General features: G+C 38.4%; 1 protein-coding gene and 1 long non-coding RNA gene across 5 annotated transcripts in view; one reads left to right on the forward strand and one right to left on the reverse strand.

Annotated features, from left to right (window-relative positions):
• Positions 1-26,332, forward strand: part of LOC106015885 (uncharacterized) — a 332,132-nt gene that overhangs the window by 21,068 nt on the left and 284,732 nt on the right. The window contains exon 3 of the long non-coding RNA XR_011804085.1: positions 2,697-2,849. This is a non-coding gene — a long non-coding RNA (uncharacterized lncRNA). The remainder of the gene's footprint in view (positions 1-2,696; positions 2,850-26,332) is intronic.
• The window catches only part of CA10 (carbonic anhydrase 10), a 200,606-nt gene continuing 187,318 nt past the window's right edge, over positions 13,045-26,332 (reverse strand). For all 4 annotated transcript variants that reach the window (XM_038165425.2, XM_038165424.2, XM_038165423.2 and 1 more), the window contains 5 exons: positions 25,401-25,496; positions 24,872-24,944; positions 17,581-17,735; positions 15,041-15,215; positions 13,045-14,254 (listed from right to left, as the gene is read on the reverse strand). In XM_038165425.2, the coding sequence (XP_038021353.1) occupies positions 14,232-14,254; positions 15,041-15,215; positions 17,581-17,735; positions 24,872-24,944; positions 25,401-25,496 (522 nt within the window). In that variant the 3' untranslated portion in view covers positions 13,045-14,231. The remainder of the gene's footprint in view (positions 14,255-15,040; positions 15,216-17,580; positions 17,736-24,871; positions 24,945-25,400; positions 25,497-26,332) is intronic.

Here is a 26,332-nt window from a genome sequence, read left to right on the forward strand (position 1 = left end):
ATTTGAACTTTTCTGGAGACGATACTTAAAAGCCTTGATGGAAACATTTTTTTCCTCTACACTGAGAGCATGAAAATCCTTCTCACATATACATAATGTCATCAAGAAAGGAGAAACTGACACAACAACAGCTTAACTTTAAAGCAATCTTTTCACTTTATTTTTAAAGACACGTTGGGGTTAGCTTAGGCTACAGGGATTTTTAATCAAAAAGAGTTTCTGGCAGATGTTGATCCTAGCAAACTGCCCAGCCCAGACCCTCTTCCCTTTCATAATAGGATGAACCCCTGTTACTTTACTTCCGTGCAATCCACAACATTCTTCTATGCCACAGCTGGCAGGAGATGGAAGCCTTTAAGATGTTTTTTGTTGCATGAGAAAACAGTTTTTGTTTTTAAGCATTGTATTCAATACCTTTGATCAAAATACTCACTTGCTGTGTTTGAGACCTCTAGGTGTTGTAGTTATTGCCACATACTGTTTAGCTTAAGCTGTCTTGGTTAGTAGTAATACAGCCAACCTGAAGTCCTGTTTCAGGTAAAGCTAGCATGAAACACGTTTCTGAGATGAAAATAGGGCCCTGGAGGCGTGTCTTGAGAGGAGACATCATTTCAATGTTGAGTTGAGACAGAATCATGTCCATTGAATTTAATGCATTTAGTCCAAACTTGCAATAAGGTGTCCATTGTCTTTTTTTTTTTTTTTTTTTTTTTTTCTAAAAAGAAAAAAAATAAAATCAAGCTATCATCACTGTGGGGCTGTGATGTATTGGAAACTTCTCCATAAATGTTAGCAGCTGTTTATTACAAACATTGCCATCTGTGGTAATAACTGCACTGTGTATGTGTACAAGCCTACAGTGGTTGATTGTTAAATGGTCAGAAACTACCCACAGTAACTCTACAGATTTTCCTTTTAACACAGACCAGTGATGGCTACCGAAGTTACTATGAAGTGGTAAAGATAAACATTCTCTAGAGCTGGCACTGTTTTTTTTTTTCATGATCATTGAAAATTAAAAGTCAAATTTCAGGAAAAAAACTCTTTTAGGTTGTCTCTTAGGTTGAGAAAAGCTATTCAATGAAAATTTTCATGTCTGAACAAATTACCACATCTTTTTTCAGCAAAAATAAAAAGGGCAGATACAATTACATGTGAAGGCTCATCCCAAATGAGATTTTGTTAATATTGCTAAATATACTTGATCAGATGTTAAGATTATCAATGAATTATAAGTGCTGTGTAGACTTCATGATTTATTTGGTTTGAACTTGAAAGCTATTTTATTATGGAATTTTGTTGTTGCTCTTGAAGACTTGTCTGCCTCTTTCTCAGTTCTTCATTTTGCAGTTAGCGCCCCCTGCTACCTGAGCATTATATATTTGAGAGCTCTGATAACTGTGATACTTTGATTCTGGTTTATATATTGGAATGCTTATTAGCTTAAAGAGGTATTTTGGGAAAATGTCATGTAAATTTCTGTTTACTGGCTGTTGAAAGGGAAGAGGAGTGCCTATTTTTCCTCTAGAAATTTACCCACAGTATTTTTCATTCTGGTGATATTTGTAGCGTAGTAAACTAACAGTGCCAAGGTATGGTATTTGTAACACAAAATTACAGTTTTGGTATAGCATGGAGATGCATAGGAAGTTATCAAATAAATTAAATTCGTTGATCTCTCACCTTTCCAAGTCTTGGATCAGAAGGCTGGATATTATTTGAATGCCAATGATCCATTTAAAAAATACAACTTCATTGGAGAAGAACAGCTAATTGTACTATAACAGAAGTTTAAATGTATTTTCTCCATTGAATTTATTTACACCTTAAAGGATAAATCATCTTTCTCATTATTTGAAAAGCTTTGAATAACTGAGGGAGAGAAAATAAATGTACAAAAGGCGACTTCTTGACAGTCTTGTCAATATACGTGTTTGGAACTGACAACATGAGAAATTATGGTATCAACCTAAAAAATGAAAATCCTCAGGGCTCTGAAAACACAAGATGAAGACAGTCGCATTTGTATGCCAGAGCTTTGATATATGAATCCCTCTAACTGTTATAGAAAGATCAGCGACTGCCACATGTATGGTGTGCTCTGTGTGAGTGTGTTTGTAATTCAGTAAAATGTTTTCAGGGGAGAACTGGCATCTCTTTATTAACACTAGTTCCTTGGCAAATGGGCACACAGGTGGATACAAAATTTCAGCATTAAGAGAAATTTGTGGTCAATTTTAACTAGCATAGTGCTGTAAAGTGCAAGATACTGCCTTGATGAGCTTTTTGCAGACTTCATCTTGTCCTTTAGAATGGTCTGTGAGGTTGTGGAAAGAAACAAATTTTCTTTGAAGGAATTAAGAAACAAATTGGAATATACAAGGAGAAGAAAATTTGACATGACACTGATCCAACTTTGTTTTTAAAGCTAGACTGTTGGTGGATTTGTCATAACATAGGCAACTGTGTGGAATTTCATGGTAGCATTCTGTTTCACCTACTTGCTAGGACATCACATGGATTCTGCAAAGCCTGTAGGTGCCTGGGATTTGCCACCCAGGATGGTTTCTAGGAATAAGTGTTGGCTGATTCAGTGGAAGTAGAAGAAAAGGTTCTCCTTAGTTGTAGGTGATGCAACTTGAATTGAGGCTGTATTTGTTTCTCATATACACTTGCTTTTTTTTTTTTGCCTTTAGTACTTGAACCCATGACCATCTGCTTCACACAACAAAGATTCTTAAAACTGGAGATCTTGCTTTGTTTCCGGATAAACCAGAGAGGAGGATACAAAGTGTTCCCCCACCTCTGAAAGTTGCGTAGATATGAATATTTCTTAAAAGTATCTTCAAGTAAGATGGATCATTTCACTTACATTAGTCTCCTCCTTAAGCACTTAACTTGCATACTTCTACTTTTTAACCATACATTCTGTCCTCCCCTTATTTTACCAGTATAAAACAGCATCTGGAAAGGAAAGTATTCAGTGGTAATAATAGCATTTCTCTTCTCTTACTTGCATTTATCTGAATCATGTGCCATAGGAATAGTTTCTGCTGTTTGTTTTGCAGTTGTTTCATATTACTATTCTTTCTTTATGGTTGAACATAAGCTTTTGCTTTAAAGTATTGTTTTCCTTTTCTCAGAGTACTTTGTTTCTTTTGTTTGTGGCTTTTTTGAAAGACTTTTCTGAGCCTTGATGAAACAGACCTTGGTGTGCTTTGATCATTTTTTTTTTTTTAAATATCTGTTCTTGCTCAGCAAGCTTTCCGTCGTGCTTATCTTTATGATCACTGTGGGGGAGAGAAGAGATGCAGAGAAAATATACAAGCAGTGAAATGAACTGGAAACGAACCTTTTGGAAGTGCAGCCTGAACGTAGAACTTGTTGTTTGGTTGGAATCAGTTCTTTTGGTCCTCTGTTCTAGCCATTGAAGGCTATCTTGGTTACCTCACGTAGAAAGGTTGGCATGCCATTTTCAAAGCATATGGAAAATTCATGTAATTATGTAAATGCCAACTATTGTTACCTACGTGTCGCTGCTGGCTGTGGTTTGATAGCTCAGCTCTTGCTGCTTGTGTAGGTTGGGCATTTCCTCATAGCATTGGATGGGGATTAGGTTTCTCTCTGTCCTTTTGGAGTCATGTGTATTTTTTTCCTTTTAAAGAAGTGGGGGGAGTGATAGGAAATACTGCCCTGTTCCAGTCACATCTGTGCTGTGAATCTCTGCAAAACTTTATAAGAGCTTTCATTACTGCAGTATCTGAAATATGTGGTTGTTCTTATAACAACCCTTCCCTTTTGTGCTGAGGCTTTTTATCACATTTTTTAGGTGTGAACAGAGACATAAGAGGGGGCAGTGATTTGTCACAGGCTGAAAGTACAGCCTCTGGTGGAACAAACGTCTCACAAGCCCTGGGCTGTGGGGAAGTCCTAGAAAGCTGATTACTTCTTCTCTTGAATGACCATATTTCCTATTGCTGTGCTGTCAGCTTCTCATTCTGCGCAGTTCATATTATAAATAACTCTCCAAATGTTGAATATTTTAAAAGATGGTTTCTCTTGCTGGGATCTATTCCCATGAAAAATACTGATGTCAATTGAGACAAGTCAGCCCTTTCAGTTCTTTTTTTTTTTTTTTTTTTTTTAATAGTATGCACTCTGGATTCTTTTTATGGATTTTTTTTTAAATCAATATTTTTCTAAAACATTAATCATATTTGATCTTTCCGTATCTTTTAGGTTACTTGAAAGGTAAGAGGAAAATTATGAGTGTTTTCATGAATGAGTATCTTTAAGCAATATTCTCCATATTAAAAAGGGAAACAGATCTATGTGAGTGTATTTATCTGTGTTAATATAGTGCCACTGTTTCTAAACATCAGTTAAAAAATATATTTAAAGTGAACCTAATTTCCAGTGACTGTGCATAATAAGTAGACAGGCTAAACATAATTACATTTTTTAATGCATTGAAATGCAAGAATGATTTGGGACTTTTAAGTGAAGCTTGTTGAAAACTATGGCAACTATGGTAAGTGCCTAGATTTAATTGTACATTAAAGACAAAAGTGTTTATATTGTAGTAATACAGCCTGCTTTAGGAAGAACTTGTAAAAAGATAACAAGTAACTATATGCTGTCTGTAACCAGTAATTTTTTCATATATTTTTAAGCAGCAAAGTGATATCTTCATTCTTATGGCAAATAGAAACATTCCAACAAGATATCATATTTGTTAAGAACTTATTTACTGGAGGCACAATGCAGTTGACATAGCATAGGTCAGATTAAGACTTTCACATAAACAATATACTGAGCTTTTGTTAAAATCGTAGAGAGGATGCTGTTTTCAGAAGAAAAGCTCCATACAGCAAGTACCAGACAATCCTTGTGTGAAGCTAGTGCTTTCAAATCATAAAATATAAAGGAAATGGGTTCTGTTTTCTGAAATAATCAGGTGTAGGGCCTAAATAATAGCCCTAGAAACACTCTTCAAATTTTTTTCTCACCTCTTTTGCATTGCTAGACTAAGACTGACATTCAGAAATGATATGAAGTGGGCATGTGTGCTGAGGAAAACCTGGTCAGCGTGGGCTTCTTGTACCTCTGGGTTATGAGGATATTGCAGTGCTCCAGGCTACATAGGGTATAATGATCTTCAACATTAGCCTCCAGGGTAGAGGAACTTTAAGCCAAACAAAGGCAATATTTGGTTAAAGTATTTCAAAATATTCTTTTCTATGCATACAGCATGTTTAATGTGCAAGCAGACCTGGAAAGTAGATGTTGCCATCTTTATATAAACTCTGTAATTTGTACAGTTGGAAAAAACTAGAAAGCAAAGCAAACAAAAGGGAATTCAACATAATCCTGAATTTCAGTAGTATGCTACTACGTTATAAAAGATGCAACAGGGGCTTGTTTTCTGTGTTACTTCTCTTAGAAACCTATTCAAGGTCATGGTTTGAATAGACAAGTAATTGGATTTGAGGCACCATATGTTATGGGATGCTTATGACATCCCTAATGAATGTTACAGGGTACTATTTCTTCCAAAAAAAAAAAAAAAGTTGACATTAGCATTAAAATGACTGTTGACATGAAAACTTTCATTAAGAGAAACAATGTGAAGTCAACCCCCCTCTGGCCCCCATCATAAGATGCCCACTCTAGCAATGCAGGGGGGTTGCTTACCAGCTCTGGCCTGTCACCATCACTCACCAAACTTTACTGCCCTTTCACAATATCTTCTGATTCACAGTGACAAATCATAGACCATAAAAGCAACTAGATTCCGTCGCTGTGTGTCTCTTGTTAGTCATTTCACAGTATTTATGGAGCTGCTTGCGGAGAACATTATTCCTGTGTTCTGTTTCGTAAATCAAACAAGGGTTAATTCTACTAAAAGAAAATGTATTTTAAGCCTGTAAGGTTTGGAGAAGCCTTTGCTTTGTGTTCATCTCTTTCGGTGGTGTTGGCTTTTGTAAAGGATGGAGTTGATGTCATTAGGTATGTCACCTTCTTCCCATGTAGTCTAACTTTGAAGAGTCTTTTATGTAAGTAACCTTAATGTCATTTTCATGGGTGTGTTCTTCCCCTAGATGCCCCAAACAAGTGACTTTCTTTTTAACTTATGATTTAAAAAACAAAACAAAACACCAAAACACCTGCAAGTAAATAACAAATATGAGGAAAAAACTCGATACTATTATTCTGAGGTTAAAATTGGAGAGCTATTTAAAAAAAAAAAAAAAAAAATCACATTAGCCGTGGACATAAATATCATAAAAAAGCACACAGTCTTGATCTAACCCCATTCCTGCCTTTAAGTCAGTTGTTTCCTTTCTTATCCCTTATATGTGGGTAGCAGGATCACAAAGTCCTTTCCAGATCACAGGGCAGCACCAAGTAGATATAAGTAGAGCTCTGTGCTCTATTTTGGCACTACTGAGTGCAGTTACTTAAGGCTGGAACAGAGGTAAGGCAGGCCAGGCTGATTTGCTGGTTCCCAATACCTAAAGTAGTGTGGGCAGTAGCACAGGCAAGCTGTAACTAGCTTATGTGTTTTGCTCCTCAAGATAGCTGAATGTTACGTGATGGAAGCTTGCATGGGGATACTGAGGCATGGTTTCACGGGGAAGCAGAAGGAATACCTCCTATTCCTACTGTTGTGCCCTGATAATGACCATCGCTGCAATCTCTGCTTGATTTGTGTGTCTGTGTGTAGCGACATGGGGAATTGTGACAGCGTGTCCATGCATCAGATTTTGATGTTTGTGAGCCATGCAGCCAGGCTGCTGGAGACTTGCTTTTCGGCTTGCAGCTTCAGGCACTGGCCTGTGCAGATGAGCCTCCTGTGCGATGTAACTCATAGGAAGGCATAACAATCCTGAGTGGTAGTCACAAGGTCAGCTGGTAGCTTGCCATGTAGTGGTGTGAATCCTTGCTCAGAGAATTGAGCTTGCTGTTTGCCCTTATCTGGGAGGTACCCGCTGTTTGCCTGTGCAGTGAAAATCCAAACAGTGTTATAGTTGCTTTTTTTTTTTTTTTGAGCCAACCTCTTTTACTTAGTTTGGAATTTTTATTTTTCAAAGATACAGCTAATTACTCTTTAAACATGCTGAGTCATCCCAATAACAGACAGCACTACATGAACATTTCAGTTCAGATCATATCAATAAATGGTCTCTACAACAACGTTTCTTAGGATAACAACAATGTCCTCGGGTATTTCCCATTCTTACAGAAGATGCATTTCATACAAAGATGGTTATGTCTATTTTTAAGACATGGTACAGATAAGGAGCTGGGGGAAGAGTCTATTCCCAAAATTTGGAGGCTGGAATTAGCCTGTACCTGCTTCATCATATGTGTTCTGAATTATGCAGTGATGCTGGGATTCATCAAGGCTTTTAAGAGCCAAAGTCCTGTTGGTTTGAGACCTGAAATCATCTAACCTGAAGTTACAAAAATGGATGTTTAATTGAATTAGTTCACATTCTTTAAGGAGTAGCCACACAGAACAGTTCCTCCTCCCACTGCATTACAGCATGGCTGAGTTTCAATGATTTGATTTTTCATGCAAGAATTCTAGCTGGCCATCTGTGTTGGAGGTATGAGGACTGTGTTTGAGTGAAATATTTGTCAATGGAGCTCTACGTCTGTTAATTTTTTCTGAAGCTCATAGAACCCAAATATAAATGTTTAATGAATGGGACCTTTTGTGGCAAAAATTTGGCATGAATTTCTGAAAATATCCCACTTATTGCTGTCAGTTTTAAAATTATGCCTGAAAGAAGGCAGAAAGCTGAAATCGGCTTGCCGCTGTATTACTGTATCACTAAGGAAGAAATGCAGCACAGGAGCAAGTCTTTTTTTTTCTTTTCCCTCATTGAGATTCTCCACCATTCTGTATTTTGCTATTGTGCTTATGACTTTGTGTTGTCTTAATGTACCTGCACAAGACTTTTATCACATTTGAATAGTTAATTCACTGTTTGCCCCATCATTCCTACCTTTTTACTAGGTATAGTTTACAATCACTCATTTTACAAGTTAAATCTGGCAGTTATCCAAGAGTCTTTTAGACCTTAATCTTGAAATGATAGCATTGTAGAAGAGTTCCCTATCAAATGGTTAATTGCTTTAAAAAAAACAACACAGCTCTTGTGTAGATGTATACATAAATATGACCTGCTTGTTCTTTTGCTTTTGGTCTAGTCATCAATTTTATGCTGATCTGGGTACTGGTGGGAGAATTTCAGGCCTGTTTCTTTCCATTCTGTAACCCTTGGATGGGGGAAGTCAATTTTTATTGCTTTCCTGGTACTTCTTCCTTTTATTTTGCTGGGGGCTTGGTCATTCCACAGCCAGGTGTCGGAAATTTCCTGCCGCTTTTGGACAGATGGACCAAAAATAGTAAATAGTAAGCATTGGGTCATCTTGAAGTGTTCCAGATCTCCTCACATGTGAGAAAAGTAGGTGAGACAGTACCAGCAACCCTTTTTGTGTGCTCTTACACACAATGCAGGCAAGTCTGGGTGCAACCATCACAGTTAAAATGGTTCATAATTAAGTCATCCTTCATTGTTAGCGTTTTGACTGCTCTCTCTTTTCCTCAGCTAATCCTACCATCGGTGAAACATAAGAGTGAGGTTTGCTTTGCTCTTCAGATGTTAGTTTTGCATGGATTGTGTTCCAAGGAGACTGAACTAAAGCATATGTGTGCAGCGGGAGAGTAAGGGAAGCACAGCATGAGGTATTTCTGGCAGTCTCTGATTTCTTTGCAGAGTGCTAGACGGTTTCACAAAATCACCTGCTATAGCACTGAGGGTGCACATCCAGAATGGAGTAGAGGAATTGGGAGAGGCATTCAGAATGTGACTCAGCATTGCTTTTCCCTGATCACATAAATACATTGCCGTCTACATGTGTGTTTCAATGTATGCTCTGGGTTTGAATAGTGGAATGCCTCAGAAAAATGTGATCTGTTTTCCAAATTTCAGTGACTGTCTCCTTGTGCTGGACAACAGCTAGCCAAGGCTGAAGGTCAGAGCCTTGACCTGGGTGACCACAGTATCTTGCAGCTGTACCTTTTTTCCACCTGGATTTGTTTTTGATCCTTGCTCTTTTTTCCCTTAGAGGGTGGGAACTTCTGTCTAAATTCATAGCCTGTGTCAGTTTTTTTCCTCATATTTCTAAGGATTTTTTACTCTATTTAAATGCTAAGGGTTATTTTCCCCTCCTTAGAAGATTTATTATCCTGTTTTTCATTTTCTGCTCTGAGTATGTGTTTGACACGTCTTTAGTTATTAGAATAGAAGCCTGACACTGTGGGAAACAGAAAATGTTTGCCCGCGTTAGGTTTCACATTATAAATGGATCTTGTTCTTTACCATGCAAACAGGCTCCTTGAATAATTTTACAGTATGCTGTTGAGAACTGCGGTGAGCCATTTACTAGTAAATCAGCATTTCTTACAGCAAACTCTGTTTTGTCAGCCATTACATCTAGGGAATAAAATGTAATAAAAATCAAAGTTACAGCTGATCTTCCTGAAAAATTGATACTGTTTTGAGTATAGGAACAAAGCATCTGGGATATTTTGGGCAGTGTCCAGTACTTAAAGCTTTGAGCTGCAATAGAGAACATGCAAAACATCTGCCTTCATGCTGCATTGTCAACGTTTGTTAGTTTTCCCTCTAGTTTGTGACCTTGGGGGAAAGCTCAGCTCCTGAAAGGAACTGCTGTATGAGGGATACCCAAAACATTGAAAGGGTTTTATTTGCTTTGAGTCCTGGCTTTCTGGGTGAAATCATATCTGATTTTCTATCTCTTCTTCACCAGTTAATAGGGGTAGCAGCTCATATTTTTTATTTTTTTTTAAATTGTATTTATTTGTTTTATGGCAGTTCAAATCTACAAGGAAAGCACTTGTTACCAGCAAGAGTAAATATCAAGAAACTTCCCAACTCTTTTATTTCTACGGCCGTATTGTGATTCTGTGGGGAAATGCACCTTCCATGCATTGCTCAGAGCTGCTGATAATTTTAAGGCTTGTGTTGGAAGTAGCCAAGTGTGAAACCCTTGGAAGACCAAAATGGGGGCACTAACAGCAGGGTCTGTCAGAAGCAGAAAGATGCTGAAGTATTATCTCAAGTGTGTGGCTCTTTTTTTGTTTTGTTTTAATTAAAAACAAGTGTTTTGAGAAGTCCTATGGTTTGAAACACTGTTGGATGCAAAGTACTTAAAATAACATCAGCTGCTGGCAGCCCATTTTTCTACCAGGCTCCCCCAGTTTCTCAGGTGCCTGATGAACTAATGTCATCCAGGCAACACTTGTTAAATGACACTTCTTAAGGCCACGGTATGGATCTGTGTATGAATACCTGGAAAGCAGTGCTATTCATTATAACAGAAATTTGCGTGATTTTTAAGGTCTTATAATTTTTGTTGTCCAATTTACCTTTTTGTCTGAGTTTCTGGATCCATACAGGGGAGGACAGCCTTGCACACATCCAAGGATCATTGTTGCTAGACCTGCTGGGGGCAGCCAGAAGCTTGGTTTTGGGTCTCAGTGTTCAGCACCTTGCCCCATCTTTCAGGGTATATACTTTATAGAAAAGTGAGAGGTTTTAAATGTTGAGAAAGGGTGGGTTTTGATTCAAAGGAGTTCGTTTCATTCTGAAACTTCCAGGCAGACCCTTGCTGCTTCAGCTTTCAGCCCCTACTTGCTGCTTCAGCTTTCAAGGCTGGAATAGAATGGCAGGACAGAAAGGCACGGTATCTATAGGTACAGTTATACTGAATGATTTTTCCTGCCTTCATCACACAGGTCCTATGTATTTGTTGTTATTTTTTGTATAGAAGTAATTTTTTGCTTTTCAATTAAAGGAACAACTAAGCTTATCAAACTTGGCTAGCTATTACACTTTTTTTTTGAGCACTACTTGAAACAGAGGCTTTTTCAGAACTGTGAATTTGAATTTCCTCTTTTTTTTTTTTATTGTTAAATAAGTTTTAAGTTTGGTACCTAGCTAGATATTACAGTCTGTGACAGCAGAAGATCAAATTTGAGCATTCCCTCTCAGTGTTATGTTCTTAATGTCTGTCACCATCATGGCTTGGCAACGTGGTCCTGCTTGTGGTGGTGGTTGCTTGTGTACCCACTGCCAGGTTTATGTTCTTTGTCAGGTTTGTGCCTGCTCTGAGCCTTTTCACAAGTGAGAAATCCTGTTTGTGTTCTGAGCAGCTCAGGCAGGGATGGTATGGAGGCCACGACAGCACAAATTCAGTTCTTACCACAAAATACTGAGTTTGGGCTTTGTTTACAGCCAGACTTCTTGTGAGTACCATGGACAGAAAAGACTGAAGTCAGAGGTTGCTACTTGCATGTGCTGCATAGACTGATTACCAGAAGATCGTCTGTGCCTGCTGTTTGTTAATGATGCTTTATCTTTTTGCTTAAAGGCTTTGTGACAGGCTTTGTGTGGCTTCCTTTGGACGCCCAGTGTCTCCTGACACAGAGGAAAGTGCCCTGTTTGAAATGCTGGAAATCAGATGTCTGGATATGAGCACTGCTTAAATGTGCAGGATGTACAAGATGCTTGATTCTAAGCTTTGGTTTGGTCTATTTCTACTGCAATCTGTTACTAGAACAAAAACCCAAACAAATCACACCAAGATGGAGTTTATTGGTTCACAAAATGGACTTGGAAATGTTGACAAACGTATTTGCAGTGTCCTGGTATGATTGCCACGTTTCTCTATTTACAGGGTTTCTGTATTGCAGCCTCACCTAATCCAAAGCACAGCATGACTCCTTCCTAGGACTAGTCTCTTCTATCATATCTCTCCCTACTCTTAAATCCCTTCAACCAGCTTTCAGTAAAATAGCACATAAGTTTTATTACTTAATAAAAGTTTCATAATGGAGGCCCGGCTTATCTTCCCTACCTTCTGTCACTGACAAACTTGGATCAACAATTGCCAGCTATTTGTCCAAAAAATATAGATTGAGCCATTCTAGACTGTACTCTCAGTAAGTTTGCTCTACTCTTAATAATCCTACAAGCAGCTTTAAAAAAAAAAAAGTTTTGGAAACAATCTGAATACCACAAATTTAAAAATTAAATTCAAGATCACCGTGGCATCTAAAAAATATTAAATGCGTGAGATTTGTGAAATACTTAGTTTTATTAGCTATATAAATCTAAGTCAGTAACTTTTGCTTTCTCAGTTGCAGAATTTGACAGTGTTAACCTGCAGTCTAATGGTGACCGTGTGGCACTTCTGTGGTTGTGTTTCAGATTGTTCAGATCCCTGCAGTGTTAAGCTGATACATGCAAGCCTTTTGAAATGCTCAAACTGAAGAAAGTTAGGGATTGGGTACTATATATGTGCTAATAGGATGCTGGACCAGGGTCATCAGCTCCAACCCCTGCATTAGTGTGTCATTTCCCCCTGGGCTGACCACCACCCTTCCAGCAGTAATTCTGCTGCAGCTTTCACTGAGCAATTCAGTTGTTGACAGCTTCAGGTTCCTTACAGGCTTCAGTGTGCCTACTTTGGGAGTCCTGTGGCTACCAACCCGTACATGTACTCGCTTTTCTGATATCTCTCCCTTTTGTGTCACTCATGAAATCATAGTTTCCAGCTCACACGCTGCAATCTTTCCAAACTGCTGTCTGCAACAGACTCAGAGTTTCCAGTCTGATGCTATCCACGCTGTTCTCTTTGGCCAAAGATGAGATGGTGTGTTTGGATATGTTAAAGCTGCAACACAGACTGGGCCTCTAAGTTCTTTACAGCAGTCCAGTCCCCTCAAACTTCTCATAGGATGTATTTTTCAATTTTGTACAAATACTTCATAGTTCCTGCTTGGTCCTTTTTAGCTTCATCATCTTTTCTGTGAACTTCTGCTGTCATCATGTGTTGCAAAGGGAGTGTTAGGAACTGGATAGCCATGATAGCATGAGGTCTGCCCACTCTCCAGAGAAATAAACAATTCAAAACTTCGTAATGTGCAAGAAGGCCAAACATGCGTTATGTGAACTTGTTAAACACATTTATTGAGTTCTTGACAGTAACCAAACACAGTGAATGACCATTATAAACAAGAAAAAAGGCATTCCCTTTTACTTGGTCAGCTCCTGCTTTATCTGTAAAGAAAATATATTCCTTTCCACTACCAATTTACAGGGTTGAATTTGTCCCAATAACGGACTGAACAGGGAAAATGGCAATTTGAAACTGAGATGTTTCTGCTGCAATCTGCTTCTGAGCCTGGCCTGACTCCTGTTAATGATGGACCATCCAGCACAGTCAAAGTAATGCTGGCTTTAACTGCATTCGCGATTGCCATTAACTCACTTTACTTGGCTGCAAACAAATAAATGATTTTTTTTTTTTTAAGAAAGAAAAACAAAGAATCTCACAAACAGTGCAGCCACAATATTTAGAGGCTTATATCAGAAAGAAAATAAACCAAAGCAAGTTTACTAAATTAATTTGTTAAACACATTTATTGAGTTGTTAATAGTAACCAACACAACGTATGACCTGTTGTAAAACAAGAAACAGAAAATGGATCAATTCTGATTTTGGCAAATCCTACTACAGATATGTGACAAAGAGGGAAATATTTCAATTTCCTTTATATTCTGCAGTGATATATTTACAATACTTATCTCTCAAAGTCTGTCCCTTTTTAATTAAATGAACAGAAGGATCATAATCTAGAAATAAGTTTCCTCTACAGTCTTCTTGTTCTGTCTTGTCAGTATCCATTAATGATTGTGAAATAATGAGAGCTTTCCAAGGATTACTTGGCACACAGAACACAACTCCACTTTGATGCTGCACCGAGCCACCTTTTTTCTTTTTTTCTTTTATTTTGAGGGAGAGGGGAAAGGAGGAAGAATTTCATATATACAAAGGCTGAAAAGTCTTTTTTTTTTTTTTTTTTTTTGTGAAGCTAAATTAGTTCAGGAAAACTGTATCAAAATTGTAATCACATTTACTGTAATATTGTCTTTTTACTTTTTTTAAAATTACCACCGATCATATGAATGAATTTTTAGTTGAGTTTCCAACATGGCAGCTTTTTTCCTACAGCATGCTTGCACATGCTGCCGCGAACCCAAAGAGAGAGTGAGGTTGGGTGCATTCTAGATTATGTCAATTCACAGTAGTAGCATTCCACTGAGGTTATGGGTTCTGCCTGCTCTGTCTTACTTGAGGAGCCATTCATTTACTGAAAAGAAAGAGAAACAAAAACAGTTATGCTTTAATAAACCCCACGTATGAAACTGGCTAGATCTAATGCTCTTCTAGAAATTAAACACATCCAGAAAAAGCCAGGAGACTTGTTTTCCTCCTTTTCTTGGAAAAAGTTTTACGTCTGAATGACAGTTTCTTTGTAGCACTGCAACTCAGTCACCAGCCTTGCAGTTATTGGCAAGAAGGAACTTTTACACTGTTATTGCAGGTAATAAAAGTGTATATGCATAGGCTGAAAGATGCATAGGGTGCTCAGTTGAGAGTCCCCAGCTGTGGCAGCGTAAGGCGTTACCAGCAGGTGACTGAGTTGGTTCATATATTTAGTGTCCACTGTGTAATACAAAGCTTTCCAATCTGGGTGCGCATTACGGGGGTACACCTCCAAAGTGAAATTTATTCTTTTGTGTGGGATCAGTTGGCATCAAGACTAGCTCGTCCCCTGTTCTCTTTCCAAGTAGGTAACAGAACAAAATGCTCTTTGTAAGACTTTAAAATGAGGCTAGAGAGCTGAAGGCCTGTCACATCTGCTGTTGAAAAATACCAGATGTCCTCAGCTGCTTTTTGTCATGGCTTTTCCTGGATGTTTCTGGGCAAATTTCCTCTTCAATGTCAAATATGCAATGTTTGACTCATACCGCTACTCCCACAAGATCTGGAGTTTCATTTGTGTTTATCTTTATGCTTTGTTACACACTTGGATTTTGCAAAGAAGAGACCTCAGTGTAAGCATAGAAAGGGTTATTCTGGAGGTGGAACGTACCTCTATACTGTAGTTTCTGTGCTCTATTGTTTGGGCAATCTTTTCCCTGTAAACTAAAGTTGATATTGGTTCGGATACATCGATTGTTGAGAGGCTGGACTGGTCTGAAATTGTCGCTCATGCTCAGAAATATCTGTGATGGCTGATTCTGGCTTAGCAGTCGTAAAGAATGCATCTATACAAAATACAAAGCAAGGATTTTTAGTGCTGGTCTTTCCTGTAAGTAAACAACATACAACACTATAAATCAGCTACCTAATAAATCCAAGTTAAACAGTTTCAGTGATTTGTAATCATAGGTGGGCTGAAAGAGTCAACTCGAAGTAAAACTTCCTTCTGTGGTCCTCTGTTTCTAAGCCCCATTTGAAACAGAAGTGGCTAGTTTTGTGTGGAGTAAATGAAAACAGTGTGAGGTGTCCTTGTCTGAGCAGGAAACAAATGGAGTAGAGTACTGGATGCTATCCATACTCTGCTATCCGGAGTGCTGCATTGATGAATGACAAGAGAATTTCCTAGAAGTTCAGTAGCTATTAGTGTAGCTTCCAGTTGAGAAGACGCAGTTTTGGATGCTGATGCTCAAGAGCTGTATATGGCCATACATCCAGTCAGGATGGAAAGGGTAACTGACAGTCGTATTGCTGAGCTCCTGAAATTAATGATGTTAAAAAACAGATCCTCTCTCCTTTGACAAAAGTGTTTTTTGATAGTCTGCGGGATATGTATACACTTTTTCTAGTGGACTCTGGCTTTCTTTTGAGATGGTTTCACAGATCAGTAGAGAGGGAATTACTGGATCACCCAGGATTTCCAGGTTGTCCAGCCGTGATAAATGCAAACTACAAGCAGACGGCAATGGTTGTTGTACGCATGGTGCAACTGTACCACAAGCATGTTCATTGGTTCAAGTCAAACCCTTTCATGCTTTGTGTAGGAAACTAGAAAAAAAAAATAATTCCCCCTGCAGTTTGTTAAAAACAAACAAACAAACAAAAAAACACAACTAAAATATTTTGGTTAAAAAACATTAAATATATTTTCTATATCCATGTGTAATTTGAATATTTAAGAGGCAGTGAGTTGATGCTTTCCTCTAGCTGGTAACTAAAAAAAAATAAATACACTTAAATTAAGAAATCCAGTAGCTTCGTTTTACATACTGATAATCGTTAGCAGCTTGCAGGGAAAACTCGAGCTGTGAATTAGCTTTTCAGTCTGAGTACACAATAATTAGTAAGTATTCCATGAAATCAGTTTGCAGCACTAATGTTGGAGATGTAACTAACCAGTAAGCCATGACAAGGAGCAAGCGTCATGAGATTATACTCCAGAGATACTGGTGTAGGCTCCCAAAATACTCTGTTTTGTACAGTAATGTAACTAAAAATGTTTCACATAGGAAATTGTTCAGGTTCCCTGTTGGAAAAGTTCAGAATGCACAGCATGGGTCTGTCTTTGTTCAACCATGTTATTCTTCCAAATTACTCTACTCATTTAGAAAAGAAAGTGCTTTCTCTGCATCTAGACAGAAGTGGGCAGAGAGAATATCACAACGATAAAACATCTCTTGGACTTCGTAAAGGCATCTTGTTTACACTGTTAATACTTCAAATCTAAAGGTATCATAGTTCTTTTATTTTCCCTCACTTCACTTCTCAGGCCAAGTTTCATCTCTTGTGAGCTTGGGATGGGCAGATTGTGGTTCAAGGGTTCCTTTGGGATTCTAGTATGTAAGAGAAACAGACTTTAGCTCAGCTCACCGTTCTGCAGGCAACTCATTGATGGAAGCTCTGGGGCAGAGTGCAATTGGTGCTGATTTGGTGGTTTTCTGATGTTAGGCCCTGGATTGTGAGCGAGTCATACAGAAATGCAGTCTTCATGGCTTTTCCACTGGTGTGTTTCAGCAGTAGCTTAATTTTGACTATGAATTGAATTGTATTCCTTTTGCATAATTTATTTGTCCCCTTTCTGCTAGGGTCTTCAATTTGTCAATCTGGCTTTTCTGCAGATACTCACAATTTCTATCCTGCTGTCTTATTCTGTAGTAGGAAATACTGGCTGAGGGTTTTTTCTAGACAGCCCCATGTACTGGATCTGTCACATCAACATGCTATTGACGCGTGTAAACACAACTGTCACTCATGATTTGGCTGTTTTTTTCTGACCTTAGAATGGTCCAGGTTACCCTTTGTAATGGCAGTTATTTTTGTACAACACTGCTCTATTTGTTTTAGAATCCTCATGTGTTTATTCACAGAACTGTAACTTACCAGGAGACCATTTGGTTCAAACCCTTGCTGAAAGCAGGGCTCACCTCAAAGTGGGTGTTTGTACAGATATTTAGGTAGCTCTAAATAGTGAAGATTTTTATTTGCTAAAAGACTCTTCCTTGCTTTTGTAATCTGTAGAAGTTGCAAGGAGATATCCATGCAGCAAAGGGTTGAATCTAATTTTATATATAAAGCCATAGACTTACGTTTAAAATGTTCTTTATATCTAGACTAGATTAAGTAATTTTTAAATTAAAATTAAGTAATTTTTACCTGCATCCTTGTTATGTAGACAGGTTTGTTCATTATTATCCAACTTGCTGTTTCATAGCAGGGTGGAATTGTCATTGACCCATCGTATGTAATGAAACTAGAGGTCTCTGGATAAAGTTCCTCAATATTAAGCCCCTGTAGTAAGTATGCATCATCTGGAGAATAAAGGGAGGAAAATAAAGATATAACAATAGATTTGAGGTGGGAGGAAAAAAGTATTTACAGTTCTTACTTCAAAATATCATCATCAGTTTAATGATACATGAAACACATTTCTGAATGCTCCGGAGAGCATTGGACAAGAACAAGTCCCACGAATTCTGTCATCCTGCTTGGGTTGAATCCTACTCTTAGATGCCCAGCACACCCTCTGTGGCACTTCGCACAAGCATTCACAGTGTAACTCTGAACCTCCTTTAGGAACTGGAGTTAAATCCTTCTTGAAGTTATTGATTTAGATGCAGCAGTCTTTGGAGAAGACTCACCATACTTTGGAGTGCTTTACAATTTTTGTTCAGCAAGGCTTTGGGAAGGCCAAGAGTGTTAAAACTTCATAGCTTTTCTGCCACAGGAGGAAGTTGAGGTTAATGCATGATAATAAAGATGTTCAATGAAGCCTGGTTGCCTTTCATGTGCGCGGTGGGGGGCGGATGCGGTGCTAGCTCACTCAGAATGCTAAAATCAGGGTGGAAAAGTATGCTGGAAAGCAGCTTACTAGGGTCCCTGCTTCTTTCATATGCCACTCGGGGAATTAATGAGGTATCCCTCTGCAACAGAATTCTCTCTGTGGGCATCTACCAAAATATAATGAGATAGGGATATATCTGTTAAATCATCAAAAGTCCTCGGTCTTTTTTATGCTACGCACATTATTTCCCTTGTGTAACGCTGGCCTATAATATTTTTGGCAGTGCTATCAAAGCTGGATCTCAGATTTTCCTGCCAAATCTTCATCTGTAGGAGTTCCTTAATAAGAAATACTCAGGGATAAGCACGCTTAACTTCTGATATGCTACTGCTACCGTGCCTCTCAGAGAAAGCTGGACTGGTTACAAGTAGTAATGCTGTGCGATCTCTGCATGCTTTCACTTGCATGTAGTGTTCAATATGGCTTATTTGCAGAACAAGCACTGAAATGTGGGCAAGGAAGGCCGCCTTTTTAGGCAGTTCCCCTTTCAAGACACAGGAGAAGCTGGCATTGATTTTAATTGAAGACAAGGATGTAAAAATGAAGTAGATTACTGCTTAGACTAAAGAGAAATGTTTCAAGTCCATGTTTTCAGTCAGTGTCAATAATTTAGGCATTCCTGCTGGATTCACTGGTGTTCTTAATGTGCTAGTCACTGTAGATTTAAACAGTTTTTATTTTTCATTTAAAAAAAAGCTGATAGACAATTCCTTGGCTATTGGTAAAAGAAGATTGTAAATGGAAGCAGGGAAAGAAATATGATCAAGGAAGCATGTAAGAATGAAAAAGGAAAATAGAAATTTAACTGGAATTTAACATATAGATGAAGGACAAAGCTTAGGTGAGCAAAATGCTTGTCTCAAACTATCTAATGGAGGAACAAAAAGGACTCTGTACTGCATTGGGCAAAAGAAAAATCCAAGTACAAAAACAAATGTGACTTTTTTATTTTGACATAGTGTCGTTGACATGCTGCAGCCTTTCAGGCTATACGTGTTTGTGAGCATCAGTTCAAGTGTCAAGGTGAGCGTGTAATATTTGCATCATGTTGGCCAGTGCCTTACAGCTATTTTGTGTGTAAAATGCATTTGTTGTTTTAGGAAAGATACTCTAGGCACGTCATTTCAAGTTTATTAGCAGTACAGCCCTCTGCCACCTTCCTGTGCTTCAGGGTAGTTGCCATGCCATATAGCTGGATGCCCAAGTAAAGGGGAAAGTACTGATTGTGTCTTATAGGTGACTGGCACCTTTGTTAATGCGCTTAGCCTTTAGTGTTCCATGGCCTTGGTTATCAAGTCTGGTTTTAAATCCCAAATTTTCCAGATGGAAGTACGGAAGTATTGCTATGGTACTGCATAGCCAAAATGCTCTTACATTTTAACAGCTAGAGATGACTGAATCCACCTGTGTCCTATTCATTAAAAACATTATTTGCACTGCAGCAGTAATTTTTCTAGAATTACATGAGAAGAGAATGAATGCTTTTTTTCAAGCCAGTGCCTGTTTTCCATGAGTCATCACGCTTCTTTCCCTTCCCCACACGAACATCCTGTTCATTATTTATGAGGCACGGAGACTGGTGTGTTAACTCCAAATGGCACGGAGTCAGTCTGAATAGATGGTTTCAAACTCTGAGAACCAAATCTGCTTTGTCATATCCATATTGACTTCAGTTGGACTAAAATGATTTAAGTAAGGTACAATTTGCCCTGAAATATTTACATGGGGAGGGAAAGCTAGCTAAAGATTAATGCAGATTAATGATATGTATTTTTGGTGCATGTTACATTCTAGTTGACTAATTTGTATTCAGAAAAGTGCACAGATTATTAGCAATAGGTCTACTTATTGAAAGCAAGGTACAGAAGCAGATTTACTGCTGGCATTAGTGCAGGTAATCATGGGGATTTTGGAGTTGCTTTGCAGAGCATTAATGGAAAATGTAATTGAGTGTTTTGATGGAGGCTTCTAACTTTTGCCTGTGGATTTAGTGTGTTTAGTCATTCTCAGAATATCATAGCTCTCCGGGGTGGAATATGGTAGGTAACAGCATGGGAGCAGTGTGGAGCACGGTGGTCCTGCTCATTCAGGCAAGTCCAGTGTATGCCAGTGCCCTGAAGATCAGGAGAGGTGGTTTTCTCTCTTTGCCTTACTGATTTTTGGATTAGCTGCTAGGTTACCTTGTTTGCATGCTGAGGACCTGCAAAATGTACTCTGCTCCTTGTGTTAGCCATCTTCCCCACCAGCTTCCTGCAGTAGAGCTGCATCAAATCTGATTAATTGCCTCTGTGTTCACTTGGAGGGTGTTTAAGGAGAGTCAGTGGATTATACCAGGTGTCAAAATCCATCAGGTGAAATTAAAGGGAAACTGAAGAAGAAAGTATCACTTAAGGAAACAGGAAAATGTCTGTGAATGAAATGAGTTTGGCTAAGTAAAAGTGGTACTCATTCATCCCTGTATGGGGGTTATATTCCCAGCAGAAGTCAGAAATCTCCCTGGGAATGGCCTGAGAAGATTACAGAACAAACATTTGGTTATCGCTTTTCACATGAAGAGCTCTGCTCTTTTCTTTTCCCAACATCTTAATAAAAATTTCCTGTACTGGAACTGAAGCAGAACTGGGGGAGTTGTATTAATACTAGGCTGCAACACTTCAGTGTGTTGTCTTTTTTTTTTATTTTATTTTTTTTTTATTTTTCCTGCAAGTTTGTGGTTCAAGATGGTTGAAAACAGTGGGTGATAGCTTGCCAGTAATAAACTTCCTTTACTAAACCTGCTCAACCTTTACTAGATTCTCAGCATCATTCCTCTCCACAGCCCACACTGTTTATCTTGATCTGCTTGTGCCTTGGGGTGATTCCTGAACTCATGAACTCTTCTTTATACAAACTACATTTCATTAGATTTCAATTTCATTTACATAAAGGCCTCTGACAACTTTCTCAGCAAATAATAGAAATTCTCTTTTATCCCTAGATTTGTAACAGGTGTGTGGGGTTTGCTTTCATAGCAAAAACGTGTGTTCTGTTTAAAACACCAGTACTTCTGGGGTTACTGTCATTCAGTTAATATATTCCCTATTTGATTTCTAAGTTCATAGGATAATTCAGAAAGGGACACTAAATAGAATAAAAGGGTAAGGAATGTAGAGATCCGCAGTTATTGAACTCTGCATCAGAGTCTCTCCATTTGCCAGCCTGCACAAGTCGCACAGACCCAGGCTGAGAGTAGCAGTGACTGCCTTGAATGCCCAAGGTTGGTCCCCTGGGGCCTGGTTTGAGACAGCTGAGCTTTTACTGCTTGTGACAGGAGCTGTGGGAGCTCAGTCCTTCTGGCAACCCACTGAAACGTGAACCTTGAGAAATTAGGAGTCGTATCCCCAGATATCTGGATCTTAAGCTTTTTTGGAATAATCTGTTAAAATTGGAATACTATTCACTTGTTATCTATAATGTAGCTAAAGATTGAGTTTGAGGAAATTCAAAATTTTAGAGCTCTTCTGCTTAGCTGGCTACGTGTGAGTATTTTGGTGGAGAAGGATAAGCCCAAATTTCTATGAAGAGTTTGGGGAAGGTAAATTGTAACTACTCTTCAGTGGTAAGCAAACACTGGGCATAGCTGTTCTGAAAGAAAGGTAACTTATCCTCTCCAATATCACACTTGAAGTAGAATATTAAAGCAGGTTTTCTTTGGAGAGATTCATATAGCTTCTGAGCAAAGTCTGTTTGAAAGAATCCTCGTTTCAACTAGTTCAAAGTGGTGTGATCACAGAATAAAATAAGCATTTGAAACCTGCTTAAAAGTTCCTTGGGGTCCACTTTACCTCACTGTAACCATTAATTATCTGAGAGTAGAAATTCCCCTTTCAATCTACATTGCCCATGGAAATTTCATGCAGCATAGATTCTCATTTTTTTTTTTTTTTTTTTTTTGCTGTTATTTTAAAAGGAAAAAAAAAATCAGCAAAAACCATGCAACTTTAGTTATGTTATTACCTGTCCTGACTCCAAAGCTATTCTCTGCTTACCATTTTCTGCGCACCCCTACAGAGTCTGCTGAGTATTGCCTTCAGGAGTGCACCCCTAAACCACAACCTAAAAACCTCCAGCTGCTAAAAGCAGAACAGAAATCCTTGCAATGGAAGAAGTAAAATTAGTTTTCAGCAATGATGCTATAATCCATCACACAAGACAACTGCAAAATTACTTTTGATAACACTCTCACGTTCCCAATTTGCACAAAAAAGCTCCCAGTCAATACTTGTTACTACAGTAAGTAACCCAGTGCTCTGCAGAATGGGGTCTCTGTTGAATCCACCAAAGATTTCCCTTTAAGACACACCTGTTAGTGGTAAGTGGTTAGGAATTAAAGCAGTTCCAGTACACTTTGATTTAGCAATCTGTTACGCATTCATCTCAATGTGAAATTTAGCAAACCAAAATTGTGTGATTGGAATTGCATTTTCTTTTAGAGAGACAAAGCAACCAAGGAAAGCTGTTAGGATGCAACCAGTTCCAGTGTGAAGGTGCGGCTGCTTACAAATGCAGCACAAAAAGAAAATATTTTGCAGTGGAAGAGATGTGCTTGCATGCTTGTGGGGATGATGGTTGCACACTCATTCATGCAGCAAAGGAAAGGTGCTGCTGGTTCCTTCCAGCCCTGTGGGGTGTCATATCCATGCCTGTGGCCTCTCCTCTGCTCTGTGCCACCATGAGTTGTCCAGTCTTTGTTCTGCAGGCTAGCTCTTGGAGCACGTGTGGCCCAGGAGCACAAGAAAAGCTGTGGTGACCACGTAGATGAATGAGATGGGGTTGCTGTGAAGAGAAAGATGAGGCAGGAGCCTTCTCTTGCTCAGTGTGTAAGACCTGTCAGGTCTGTGTGTGTGTACATGGGGAAAATAGCTTTCTCAGTGGTCCTCTGACAGATCTTCTGGCTGCTCCACAGGAAAAAGCCAGGAATACATAATTATGTAAGAGCCTGAAAAAGCACTTACAGCCTTACCCATGGTTTTCCCTGTCCCTCCCTGCAGCAGCGCTGTCAGGCAAGAAGCTCTTACAGAACAGTATTAGTTTTTTTTTTTTTTGGTAAGAAATCAAGACTGGCAGTCTAAAATCTGGGCTAATCTCCTGCTGCTTCTATGCAGAGAAGAAAACACTTCACGCAGCTACAACAATCTGGAAAAAATGTTCTCAGGAGAATCCTCTGTCACGTTCCTTCCTGTAGGTATTGTGGAGAAAAGAGCTTTATCGTAATAGCAGCCTCTTACTTTCAAAAAGACGTACCAAGGTTTGTTAAATGGAAGGCAAAATTAGATAAAATTAAATGGGAAGAAATGCGTTTATAGTAGAGGGCATGGAACTACCTACTTCAGAATGGAGTTAGATTTGCTCTGTTCCTCAAATTCTGTATCATGAGGCAAGATTCAGTCTTTCTGCTGTTCTTTTGCTCAGGAATTAGTGGGTAAAATTCTGAGCTTTCACTCTACATAGGTTTCTAATACATATTTTTTTCTTTACATTGTAGGATTGTAATCTTAGTTTTGCAGGGATTGGAAAAGATAGAGTCCAGGCAAAGAAACCTGACTGCATACTTGAGGGAGGTGTGCAGAAACCTATCCAAACACTTCCATCATACTGAGTTCAGGGACTTTTGTGGAAATTAAATGGAGTTTTTTGAGTTCTCTGGAGGTTCAGATATGAAGACGTAAACTGTGTATAGACTGATAGAGCTGGGAACTAAATCCTGCAGTCCTGACATCCAGTCTAATTCTAGTTATGAACAACTCTGTCCTACTCTTTGTAGACATGGCAGAGTTTTATAATATTTTTATTTGCTTATTTTGCTGTGTACTTTTACTGTATCATTTAGCTTATTAACTTAATGGCTGCTTGGAATTCAAGCGAATATTTGACAAAGGGAATAAGGTTTTCAGGAGAAAAGGTTTAATTTGTTCCATTGAGATCTATGTATTTTTCATGACTTTTTCTAAATTACCCTAATTTTCACTGACATTTAAGCTCCGGTTTTCCACATTTAATGTACTAACATGGAATTATTGAGCATTATCAGTTGAAGGCTTTCTAAATGTGAATACAACAAATATATATGCTATGTTGATGACCTCTTTCTATATCCATTATGTGCAGCAATAGTTAAATAGAGATGACATTTTTCTGAACAAAATGAAAGTGTTAATGCATATTAAATCCACAGTTGCATGTTAAAATAGGTAATGATGCAGCATCTTGACATAATTTGATTTGAAATAATCCATGTTGCTCTGCATGTTACTTTTGCTGCTAACAGTAAGCAGTTTCTCATGAGTATTCTGTGAGTATAGTGTGCATATATATTTGTTAAATATAATTTCATTACTTTATTGCTTGTTCAAACACAAAATAGGCTTTGAAGTTCAAAATTCCCTCCATGAACTGATGACCTTGGATTTCTTCAAGTTCCCAAGTTTATCGCAGAGTCACTGGTGATACAAGCTTTGTGATTTTTTCCCGTAATGAAGAGTCTCTTACTTCAGTGGATCACTAAATACGATATCTGATACTAAAAGCACAGAGCTGTTAGCTAACATAAATGAAAAGACTTACTTTTATACGTTATTCTTGTTATAGTGTCTCTGTTAAGCATACGATTTAGAAATGGATTTGATGATTCAGATACCTGCAGAAGAGAAAAATGTACAGTGTCAAAACCTTCAGAGAAACGTGCCTTTCCTGCCAATGTAGCTGGGCTTTGTCCCTTTCCTCCATCGCAGGACCCCAGTCTACTAGGAGATGCTTACTTGTAATTGTATAATTCATGTTTCGTAAAAGAATACCAAACTTGTGGAATCAGTAACTTCAGTCAGAGCCGCTCAGCTGTTATGAATGATGTTTATGATATTAGTTTTTTTTCTTTCAATGTTATCCCTTATACCTTTTCATTTTCCTTACATTACTTTGAAAGTGCTTTTGAGCAGGGATTGTGTGTTCAGTTCCTAGGGTGATGCTGTCTCAGGGTTCTAGATCAGAGCCCCCAGGCACTGCAGTAATTTAATGAGGAGTCCAGGTCCTAGATTTGCAGTTTGTGGGAAATGTACATTGCCTGCTGTAGGTGTTGATAACGTTAAATACTTACTTTCATAAATATGGAAACTACCACCAACCCATTAGGACTCTTTGCAGCTTCCGTGACGTTTGTGTACAGCTCATGGTTGTAGTGGATTAGTTGAACCTAGAAAACAGAGAAGGGAAATATTACAATTAAACAGTAGTAAATCATTCCATACGCTGTTTGCAAATACTCTATGTACACCACTTGGTTTGTATTAGGATCCCATCTACGTTCAGGATATTTTGTAACAGTGCAATTTTTCAGAGATTTGCAGCATGCAAGATTTTAATAATTTCAGTTACCATCTGGCTTTAACTGGCACAGCACCAACATGTTTTCTTCTAAATTGCCAGTAAGTGAATTTACCCACATCAAGTTATGAATTGCACTGCAGGGGTTGACATCATTTCCCCATTGCAACAGCACTTGCCATAGGCATCAAGTAATCCGTACTTTTCAGCCTCAAGCCAAACACAGGGGAGTCAGGGGTTGATATATTTGTAGAAACATATGGGATGCAGGGTTGGAACTGTTTAAAGCAGTACTTGCAGAATTCAAAATACTAATATTCATTGGCTCCAGATTCTACAAACTTGGTTACAAAAGCTCCTACAGTTAGGTGCTTACTGTATTATTGTTAACCAGGTTCTCCTTAGCTCCTACAGCTTCCCTTCTGCTTGTTAGCTTTATAATTTGCTGGAATTCATCAGAACGTGTATTTTAGTTTATGAAGGTATAGTTCATCTCTCTCTCTGAGTAGAAATACATTACCCAGAACAATGCAATTTTCACTTTTTTCTGAGACCACTGGCAACAGTTACAGTATACATTGCAATTAGTAGCTTTTTTTTTTTTTTTTTTTTGAGCTGACCAACTTTAATGAACTCATGTGAGGCAGATAAGTACTTCTAAGAAATTGAAAGACTATTTAGCTTTACTTAGCCTGCAGATACGTT

The sequence above is a fragment of the Anas platyrhynchos genome, chromosome 19, assembly GCF_047663525.1.
Source record: "Anas platyrhynchos isolate ZD024472 breed Pekin duck chromosome 19, IASCAAS_PekinDuck_T2T, whole genome shotgun sequence".
NCBI lineage: Eukaryota > Metazoa > Chordata > Aves > Anseriformes > Anatidae > Anas > Anas platyrhynchos.